Genomic DNA, 11,649 nt, shown 5'->3' on the forward strand with positions numbered 1-11,649 from the left:
AAGGTGCTCCAGGGTTCAGCTACCCTGCATTTCAGGTTGTGCCCATGGGCTCCTGCCCTACCACTGGTCACCCCCGAGAATAATCTGGAAGCAAGGAAGAATTTGTCTTCCTTACTGCTCCCTCAAGCAAACGCATCATGACAACCCTCCCAGGCCTCCTCTTTCCCAGGCTAAACAGCCTCAGCTCTTTCAGTCTCTTCCTGTACATCAGATGCTCCAAGCCTTTAATTACCTTTGCAGCCCCTCCAGTATGTTCATGTCTTTCCTGCACTGGGGAGTCCAGCACAGGACACAGCACCCGCAGAGGAGCCCCTCACCAGTGCTGAGCAGAGGGGAAGGATCACCCTGCTGACAACCCTCTGCCTAACACGGCCCAGGATGTCAGTGGCCGCCTGTGCCACAAGGGATCTTGCTGGGTCATGTCCAACTTGGTGACCACTGGGATTCTATGTTCTTACCAACAAAGCCACTCTGCAGCTGCTCAGCCTCCAGCTTTCATTGGCGTATGGTGTTATTACCCCCTGCTTGCAGGACTTGGTGTTTTCCTATGCTGGTCTTCGCAAGACACCTGTGAGCTCCTTTCTCCAGCCTGTTGAGATCCTTCTAAACAGCAACACAAACATCTGGTGCACCCTGTGCATCATTTCTCCTAACCACGAGAGTTTCTCTCTCTCCAGTCTTGACCATAAACATGTCCAGGAAGATTTCCAGGCTCATGATTAAAAATTTCCCTGATATGTGAGCACTGGAAGAAAACTGTATCTAGTTAAGACTAGAAGAGCTAACACATTTGGAGCAAAGACTGAACACATCATTGTGTTAAGGGAACTGAGAAGCATTTTAGCACAACCAAGGACAGCCTTTGGTGATGCTGAAAACCCTGAAACTTCTGTTATTATCACTAATTCTTGGAGCAGCTATATCATATGATAGTCTTCCAGAGCAGGTGCATTAAAAAGACTCTAACATAACTAGCCACCAGGTTTGTTGCTCTGATTAAAGTTTCTACTTGGTCACAACATTTGGAGTTTTTTGGAGGGGCATATAGGGGGTGGTTAAGAAGTGGATCACTAAAGGCAGTGTTTCACATAGTAACACAGAAGTTAGACACCTTTGGAATTATTTAAATGGTTACTAAAGCTATGGAAGACTGTTTGCTATCCGAGCTGACTGTTTGCTCTGAATGCAAAATGGCCAAGGCATTAGCAGCCTGAAGAATCTCTGAATTTGTGCATGTGGTAAGGAAAAGAGGCAAAATAAAAGTGAAAGCAGGAGTCATATACTACAAAATTAGGTTGTTTCATGGCAGACCTAAATAAAATAAATATTTCAACTCAGTGAGGCAGAAGCTGCTGTGGAAAAGCCAAGAGGGTGAAGTGGATCAAGAAATATACCATGGTGAAAAAGAGCCAGAAGGAAAAACATTCACCTGGACCACTTTCCCAACCCAGCTCTCTGCAGTACTGTGTAACACTGTTGGCACAACAAGGAACCTTGGGGCCTGGAGTCAAAACTCCAGACTTCCAGTATCAGCACTGCAATTGGTCCGCTATGAACCAGAAGAATACTTTAGATCCCTAGACTAACAGGATGCAAAAATTCAGCCTCCATACAGGCTTCAATTTTTCTTAAGAGCAGGGTATTACAAAATGAAGCTTTTTTTTGTATCACCTTCCACACCTGACTTAAGAAGAGTGCTAGGTAGTAAGACTAACTCTTCTGCCATGCATAGTTGCCTTTAAATAACTTCCCTCCAACATGAGCACACCAGCAAGTCCAGTATTCCTGAGCTAGCATTAATACTTTCACTATTTGCTTATCATGCTCCTCTCCTACCTTTATCTATCTACCACAGAGATTTTCATTTTCATTATCTATCTCCTATCTTGCCTGGATTACTTAGGCTGCAATCCCTCTGACACCAATTAATATTGAAACTATGGCCAGACCCCAGCAAAACAAAAAATCTCAGAGGAAAGCCAAATTTGTGAAAAGCAAGAAGGGAAAACTCAAATCAGTGTCCCCATAAAGGCAATTCATCCATTGAACGTTGCAGTGGTGGCAGCCAGTTGACGGATCCTCGCACAGGAGAGACTCGGGCTCAGCAAAGCATGTGGCCCATCTTGCCCCTTGAGGGTATCAGATACAGGAGCAGGGAGAGGATTATTGGGCAGGAGAAGGTTAGAGAGCAAGGGACATGTCCATCAAAAAATGAAACACGTTTCACAAGTACCATTGCTCACAAATCTATCAGATTTCTAGCTAGAAGGGGCTTTGTTAGTATTGACAAGTAATCACTGACTGGGGAAACAAAAAAAAAAAAAAAAAAGCTCATTAATACAAATTGTCTTAATTTGATTTGACAAAAAGCAAGAGTAAACAAACGAATAGAATTAGCCAAAGTTCAGTACTGCTAAAACGTTTTGACCTTTTTGATTTCCTTATGATTTATGCAAATTCTCAGATTACAGCAAATGGCCAATGATCTCCAGACGCAGCCTAAGTTTTTGGCATTAGCAGAAGATGGTAGGTACAGCTTCTCAAACCAGAGGCACGCTTGCTTTAACCAAGGGATAACTCCCCAGCAAGTCCCATTTCCTGATGCCAGCTCCTGCTCCAGCCCCTCTCACCTGGCAAGTAGGTAAATAATTTAAGCAGGAAAGCAACAGTGTCACTTTGAACCAGGCATACGAAAGAGAAAACGGACAACAGAGTAACCTTTGTAACCTTTGTAAGCTTTTTTAAGCTTTGTAGAAAACATCTTCAGAGGGAATAAACAGAGAATTTTTATGCAACCATCACGGTATTATACACAGGAGACTGCCTTGCTTTTAAATATAAACCCTGGTTTGCTACGCTCTGGCACAATGCTGCAGATTCTGTTCAGCTACCCAGAAACTACTCCTTTCCATATCTTTTTCTCAACACTATCAGAAAACATGGATTCTCAAAATCCACTTGGTTTGGTTCTCTTCTTAGTTCTTGAAAAAAGTCTGTTTCACAAGGAAATCCTGTTCTTTTTGTGAGCAATCTGGCCACTGCTGGACACAGAACGCATCCCATCCTACCACATGCCCCTTTTAGGGGAGTACCAGGTAGGGTCTAACCGAAATTGCCTTTTTTTTTTTTTTTAAAAAAAAAAAAAAAAAAAAAAAAAAAACCTCTCCTGGTTTAGTAACTTCTCTCAGTCTTCTTCATGAAGACCAACTTAAAATGCTGGTACTAACATTATTGCTTTAATGAAAAGTCTACATAATATTGCAATTGTGATTATAACCTCTTTCATTCTAATAATTATTGACTTTTTAAACAATTTTCACTGGTTTTAACATTACAGGCCTCATGCAAAGCTGCACCATGCTTAAGAGCTTGTAAACATAGGTGGGCTTGCAGAGCTAATGAAAAACCAACCCAGTAATTAAAAATTTTGCTTTCTACTGTTATATTTTATATTTATTTATATTAATATTTATATTATATCATTATATATTATGTATATTATATTACATATATTATTTATATTAATACTTAATAATATATGAATAATTTATATTAATATTACACTCATGCTCTACTGTAAATTTATTATCCGAAGAGAAAAATACTTTTTCAAGCTGAAGATTCTGATAATTGTTCTAATTACCAGCAAGCAAACCCAGAAAAGAGAAGAAAACCCTCCTCCCATATTTTATAGCACATTTTTGTTCAATAGGATCATTATTAGTATCAGAGGTAGGAACTCCTGTCACTTAATCCCACTTTTCCTATAATAACTTACAGCAAAATTATCTAGAGGGCCTAGAGAGTATCAAAATATCCCTCCAAGTTCTAATCTTCCTAGAATTTTCCACTTGACTACAGTGCTTCTCTTTGGCTACTGCTTCCTTACGGATTTCTATTCTTTGCATCTCCAGGCAAGTGTGACCTCAAAAATAAATTCCCACTGGCCAAATGCAACTCCGGGTAGCTTCATATAGCAGTTCTGCTCAACCACTAGCTAGAAAAACCTCAAGAATGGAAACACCACTAGCCAAGCCTGAAAAGGGGGGGCGGGGGAAAAAAGCTGTGTTTATGAATTTTCCCAAGAGCAATAGACATTGCCCTACCTGAAGCAGAAATTAAAATTATAGCACACACACACAGAAAAAAATATAACACAAAAGTATAGCCATAAACCATAAGGACTGTAAGGATTATAAGAACTGCAGGAAAAAAATAAGGGCTAAGGAATTCTAGAGCACAAAAAAACCCAGAACTTTAAGTATCAAGTATAGTCTCCTGATGCAGTTAACAGGATGCTGTCAGCCTGCAAGCAAGTCAAGCAGGGCAAGAACAATGAGCGCTCAAGGCTCATATTCAACATTTATGCATATGTTTATTTACAAGCAGAAGCAGTCCCACTGGTTTCTACAGGACATTAAACGCAAATAAAGTTTCAAAGCCTATGCATCTGCCACATAAGAACCCACAACTTTAAAGTCTCCTCTTAACTTTTTGTTCCAAGGGCCATTTTAAAAAGACTTTCAGCTGAAGCTTCATTAACATATACTTCCAAAACCAAGGGAAAAAAAAAAAAAAAAAAAAAAACAGGGGAGAGAAGGATACAGACATAGTAGGGGGGAAAAAAAAATCTCAAAGGTTCACCACGACCAAGTTTTTTTTCCCCCCCTTAGCTACATTGTGGTAATTAATTAGAATGAGTTCCAGATTTCCAAGGTGTTAGCTTCACCCTAATTCACCATATTTTTCCTCTCTGACATACTCTACATAGCTGGCTGAAAGATGCCTCCTCTCTACCACATTCCAAATGAAAAACAGGTTATGAAAACGGCACATATCCAAGTATCTCAGCAAACCCAACTAATCACCTTACTATTAAGGCAATCCTGCCAGGCCCTGAACCAAGTATTTTCCCCATTGTACCGAGCAGCAGTATATTTTTTTAAAAAAAATGTTTTCACTGTAAAACAGGCCTAAAGGGAACATCATCCTGCAGTGCTGGCCACACCAGTGCTGCCGCATAATGTCAGTGCAGGACAACAACAGAAAGACAGCAAGTGCTGTAAACTGACTGAACTTAAAAATATCAAGCAGTCGAGAAATTAAAAGAATGGACGTATTTTTTGTTGCTGTTTTGGGGTTTTGTTTGTTTTTTCGCTCTTCCGCAGCAGGTCTGGCACCGCAGATAAGAGGCAACACACACATTACAAGACAACGCAGGACCCCACCACTTGTTTAATGCAATCCTCTCCAGCAAAAAGGTCCTACACCCCCTTTTCCTCCTCAACCCCCAGCTCGGCAAAGAAAGGAAACTCTCCAAAACATAAACCCGAGGCTGGTGGAGGGAAGAGGAGGAGAAGTGGGAGGAAACCCCAGCACCACCCGCAGAGAGCAGCCCCCTTCTCGCCCCCACGCACTCACATCGCCGGCTTTGTGCAGATCTGGGAGCCCCACATCAGGACCCTAACTCAGAGTATGTGCATATTTATATCTATATATATATGTATATATAATGTACGGCGGGTGCTCACCCGTGGGCGCGCTGTCGAGGATGCGCAGATCGTAGGCGCCCGAGCAGCGATAGTTGGCGGCCGTGCCGTTGTCCCACACGACGACCACCTCCTCGGGGCTCTCGAAGCTGCGCACGGTGCCCACGTGGCCCTCGCCGCCATCCTGCTTGCCCCACTTCCAGTCGGGGCCGCGCACCACGCGCGCGCCCACGCCCTCCACCATCACGCGGTTGTTGCGCGAGCTGCTCATGCCGGCGGCGCCCCGCGGGCCCGCGCCCCGCGGCGGCGGCAGCGCAGCCCGCACGCGGCGGGCGGGGAGCGCGATGGGGGCGGCGGCAGGGAGCGGCGCGGGGAGGCGGCTGCCGGGCGGCGGGAAGCGGAGCCCCGCGCCGGCCCCGCGCTGCCGAGCGGCTCCCGCCGGCGCCGCCGCTACATCCGGGCGCCGCCGCGGCGGCGGCTCCAGGGAGACCGGCGGACGCAGGCAGGGCCCGCCGCGCATGCGCCGCGCGGCCCGCCCGCCTCTGCGCAGCCGCGGCCGCCGTTAACGGCCGCCCCCGCGCGACGCCGTTAACGGCCGCACGGTGGCGAGGGGGGCGCGGTATGCGCCGCTTGCGTTTGAACGCTGCTCTATCCTCTTCTTTCTGTGAAATTTTCTATCGAAAGTACTCACCGGGACCATTTCCGTCTGCGTTCCACAAAATGTTCCCTTTAAGCTGTTACCTGCTGGTGCCCGAACAGCAGGTGACCGCTTTCCTGCTCCTCTCTACAAATTGACTAACCGTTTCCCATACATGCCCCATTAAGTGCTTTTCTGGAACCTAGGTAGTTGTTATACAAAGGATTAGTTACAAGTGACACTGTACTAATTTATTATGCATGAGTGAGCTTTATTTGTATTTTTAAGTGATAATGTATTTTTCTGCATTTTTATAATACTTCTGTACCCTAAATAACCTTTCTTTCCAACCTAGGAAAAAAAAGCCTTGCATGCTATCAAGAGTGGGGTAACGGGGGTGTATTTGCCTCATGCTAACAAAACGCAAATAAAACCTGTGTAGGCCAGGAGCTTTCTTTGCAGCTCTCTCGGTACTGCGGGTAGCAAAACTGTGCTATTCTCCACTCCTCCTACCACAGGACATCCCTTGAGTAACATATATGTACTTGGACTCTGTGCGTATGTCTAGAATATGAATGATAATCATAGTCTAGAATATGAATGATAATCACTTTCACAGTATTCACGTTTTTTTCTTTAGCTCCATACATCCTGTGTAATCTCATGTAGGATATGATTCTTCCACATCCTTCCTGTAGGACAGGATTCTGCTGTAAGATTTGGTCCTCTTACTCGTTTTTTGTTCTTTCTAAGCCTACTCTGTGTTGAGTTTCTTAAAAGCATGATTTTTAAACAGCAGATATTTCTGAACAGTGGAAAAAACAGCGCTTCTTAGTCATCAGGAAACTGCCTGATAAAAGGTAGCCCAGCTCCCCTTGTATCCTGGGTATTTTTACTTTTTTTCTGTGCTTCCATCTTTGTGCTTATTAATATAACTGGAAGAGTCTATGAAATCATTTCCTGACTTCTCTTGTGTAGTTTTCTCACAGTATGTACAGCAGAGCAGCATAATATGAACATGTAACCACCAGGCTCCCATAACATTCCTTACATAATTCCTTCTTTCCTAACCCACACCAAGAAAAAGAGTGTTGCCTTAAACAAGGATTTTAGCCTCATGGTAGCCACTCAAACCACTGTGTCTGGTTTCCACTCCAGTTTCCAGTGAAAATCCTCCAGAAAACTCAAAACACAGGCAGACACCACCCTAGCAAATCATGCGTTTGTTTGGCAGTTTGGTTTTCATTCCTTGCAGATAGTTTTCCCCAGGCAAAAGATACCACAGCTTGCACTAGTTTATTACATTTAGTGCACTTAATTATACTTAAAAATGTATAAAGCATGACAAAATTTCTTGTGACATTTTTGGGAGTTCAGAGTGTTTGCTTTCATGATCTATTGAAAGTTTTAGGATCATAATGTTCCCAACTGCCTGATTCCAATACTTCGATAGTCATGGGCAAGTTTAATGTTCATGCTTATTTAAGGATAGCCCAAAGCACATGTTTTCTATTACTGCTGCTGGATAAAAAAATGCAACCAGGAAATATATGCCAGAGAAACCAATAAAAGTCTGAGATCAGATTTAGTGACACTTCTTCTGGAGAGAATCAGAAGAGTTCATGCCCTACATTAATTTTCTCACGGAATTTTAAACCTTAAGAGAGCCTATTGCTCTAGTTGAGCATCAGAGCGTGGTGCAGAAGTCATCCCACAGCTGCTTCTGTTCAGACTATCCATCTTCTGACTGCTCCTGTATCCTAACAGCCCCTGCTTCTCCTGCTCACCTGCTCCTTCTATTGTATTTACTGAGAAAACCAGAATCGCTGAAGGTGCCTGGGTTATCTTAGGGATATCTGGGATATCTATCCTGTGACTTCTATACATAAGAATACAGAAAATAACTGGGGCCCAGCAATGGGCCAAGAGAGAGCCCTACATAGTTGAAAATATACATGCTCATTTCATTTTAATTGTGCAGTAGATAATAAAGGAGTGAATAGACTAATCTCGAGAAGTATATTACTTGCTTTTTGGTGACTGCATTTCTGGTGACCTGTTTCTGAATTGTCCTGCTGCTTCTAGATTTTGTGCAGAGAAGAATCCTACAGGGCCACAAAGCTGTGGAAGTCAAAATTGTCGTTGATTGTTTAGTCAGTGACTACAATGAAATGACTAGATTCTCCAGAATTCCAATCTTTTAATTGTATTAACTTTTATAATCATACCTTATATTATTTATTCTGTACACCTGCTTGGCTTTTAACCAATCAGGAAGAAAAAGAAGGTCCTCCACTCTTGAACATTTTTATCATAAGTAGCCTTCAATATAAGCTAAAAAAAAATCAGGTGTAGGTTTAAAAAGAGACAACAGAGAACAGGAAATCTTTGGGGAAAGATCTATTTTGCAGTGCTACTGGACATTTAGTGGTCCTATCTAATATTGTTTATTCTTATCAACTGCAGGAACCAGTGTCATGCCAACAGATAAGCCCGCTGGAGCCCAGCCCCAGCAGAGGTGCAGACCTATATTCTTTTCTGCCATTGCAGGAGGAGAGCAGCAGGGCAGACTGGCAAAGCAGCAACAACTTCAGCTGCTACAGCAGAAGTACCCAAACCTCCTCAGTCTGCCCAAGCCCTTATTTACCCGAAGAGGTGCTGCTGTAATTAATTACAGCTGTAGTTAACTGTGAGCAGTAACTGTGTCCTTCTGGCTACTCAAAATTATTGGGTAGGTAGGTGCTGCCAGGTCAGTCATGCCATTCTCCGGCTTGTGATATTGCTCTTTCCCTCCACTTCCTGCTGTTTTAGAACAATTTAGCAAGGGACCATGGCAGAAGAGCTGGCTTGTGCACATTTCAGTGCTGTGCCTAACCTAGTGACATGCCCTTAAAGTCCTTGTTGTTGAAGAGCATAGTGACTCCCTGTAAGAGCAGCTGGTCAAAACACCTTCTCTCCTTGCCTTCTGCCAATGTTTCTCTCAAGACAGTCCTCAGCTGTTTTCTAGAGGTCTTCACCATCTTTCAGCCAATAAGAAGTAGGTCATTCCTCTTCTAGCTACATACTTCCCCATAGAGCAATCATAAAGAAAAACTATCTTGCCACGAAGTGGCAAGTCCTGTGCTCATCTAAGCCATTCCAGAGAGCTGCTTGCCTAACCTTTACCTGCAAAATGCCATGCATCAGGGAATCCCAGTAGAATCATTTGTATGTATTGAGGAAACACTTCGAGAGTTGTTTTTCTGTGCTGTCCTGTTTAATTTAAGTTGAATTTATAATGTAGGATCTGGAGTAGGCAATGCAATAAGGGAATGATACCTATTCCAGAAGAATATCCCATGTTGGGATTTATGGCAGTGTTTATTGCCATAAATTCTCTGAGTTCTCCAAATATGTCATATGAAGGATACATAAATAGCTTCTTAGGAGCTTAGAAACAGCATCTTGATTACATATAATGAGCGGGTTATAGATTTGTCTTAAAAATACAAAGATGGAGCTTATGAATCTGTATCAATCTGAGTCAAAATATTCTGCTTACATAGTTCAAACCTCTATATTGGAACCAGCAGTTTTCTCAGACCTCCTCTTAAAAACTGAAAGCATTCTAGATTTAATTTTTCTATTTTTTTTAATAATGCATTTGTTTCATGTGGAAAAAAAAATCTGAGCACCTATCTTGTTTTTCTCCAGATATTCCTGTTCTTCTGCGTGGGAGTAAGTCAACCAGCTGAGGGAGAAGATGGAAATATCGGCAAATTATACCACTGTTTTATGGAAATTTATTGCCCCAAAAGCCATTTTAAAAAAAATGAAAAGTAGGTAATCCCACTTCACAGAAATACATAGTCTGATGAAAATTCCACACCTTTATAGGCTGAAAAAAAAAAAGTTTCCCAGATCTATATCATCTGATGTGTTTATTATAGAACCCGAAGAACCAGTTGGGAACTTCAGGCATTCTGTCGTGTTTACCTGCAATTTCATGAGAAAAAAACCCTAATTCCTCAGCCTCTGCTGCCATCATGTGGCCATGTACAGTCTGTCGTTGAAGCCCGAACACATCCATGAAGAGAGTGGCTGCACTCTATTTCCAGTTCATATGCAGTACTATGTTTTATTTACCAGAGGGTTTTGTTTTGCATTAATTGCATTAATTTGCATTAATTGCAACACACTTTCCATACATAGTCCTATCTCCTAGTTGTCTTCTAAGGAGCAAAATGAACGCGGCACGTTAGGTTGTAGATACGTTACTTCATTCTCCAACTGTAAAGCAAAACTAATCCCTTAAAGATCAGACAGAAGAAAGTTTTCTGTCTCAAAATGTTGGGGAAAGAAAGCATTTCACGGTAAGGAAGAGTGTATTCTTCACTGCACAACAGTAGGGATATCTTACAATAGTAAGAGTATTAGCAATTTTCCAGAGAAATACTTCCAAGTAACGCAGAAATTTGTGCCGTCACCTGTTTTTGCTATGAACAGTAGCAAAACTTGCACTTCTAATATACAGACACCCAAGCTGAGGGCGATGAGGGTGAAGTAGGGTATTGGGGGATGAGGGTGAAGTAGGGTATTGGGAGGATAGCTTAGTGCCCACTTCAGCACTGGCCGAGGTATGAGTCCTATGCCAGATACAGATCTGACTTTGGCTATATTTTTATTATTATTATTCATATACAGTTTTTTAAATGAGGTGGTGCATTAGAGGGACACGTTAATTTCTTCCTCATATTCAACTTCCTGATTTTAAGGCTTGTATCAATGCTCACTTCAAACTCTCAGATGTTGTCACAGCCACCCAGGTCATATTTTTTCATAGAATCGCAGAATGCTTAAGGTTGGAAGGGAACCCTAGAGCTCATCTAGTCCAGGGGTCCTCAAACTACGGCCCGCGGGCCGGATACGGCCCCGCAGGGTCCTCAGTCCGGCCCGCCGGTTTTGACAGAGCCCCCCGCCCAAACCAAGCAGCCGCAGGTGCCTTCCTGCCGCTTGATCCGCGCGCCGGCCCGCGCAGCCCCCGAGCACCCGCCGGGCCTGGGCCGAAACCGGCGCCTCGTCCTCGACCTGCCCCCCGCAGGGGGCGCCTCTCGGTACCAACCGCGCCGCCTCTGCCGGCCAAGCTCAGGCGGCAGCCTCTGGAGCGCGAGGCCCAGCCAGCTCGGGCGAATCGCCAGAGCCCCGGCCTGGCAAAGCCCCTTCGGTCCCTTCTGGCCGCCCTTTCCGGACTGCGCGGCCGGGCTGAGGAGGGGGCGGCGGCACCAGCGAGGGGGCGGCTCCCCCGTCTCTCCCTGCCTCCCTCCAGCTCCCAGGCAGGACAAGCAAGGCAGCACCGGTGGGAACCGCGCACCATCATGTCAAAAAAAAGGGAAAAATCGACTCCGAGCGCAGGGTATCCCAAGAAAAGCGGACTTCTGGTTATTTTTTCACGGAGTACAAAGAAAGAGCTGTTTGTCTGATATGCCAGAATTCAGCGTCTGTGTTCAAGGAATACAATTTGCGTCGACACTACGAAACTCAACG

At 43.9% G+C, this 11,649-nt stretch overlaps 1 protein-coding gene across 1 annotated transcript in view; it reads right to left on the bottom strand.

Annotated features, from left to right (window-relative positions):
* Positions 1-5,760, bottom strand: part of LOC104573360 (MIB E3 ubiquitin protein ligase 1) — a 63,089-nt gene extending 57,329 nt beyond the window's left edge. Inside the window, exon 1 of the mRNA XM_088538266.1 lies at positions 5,532-5,760. Coding sequence (XP_088394392.1) covers positions 5,532-5,760 — 229 coding nt within the window. The remainder of the gene's footprint in view (positions 1-5,531) is intronic.
* Between the last annotated feature and the right edge of the window lie 5,889 nt (positions 5,761-11,649).

Source organism: Tinamus guttatus, unplaced genomic scaffold (genome assembly GCF_059628265.1).
Source record: "Tinamus guttatus ecotype Peru unplaced genomic scaffold, ASM5962826v1 Tinamus_guttatus_pri_ptg000953l, whole genome shotgun sequence".
NCBI lineage: Eukaryota > Metazoa > Chordata > Aves > Tinamiformes > Tinamidae > Tinamus > Tinamus guttatus.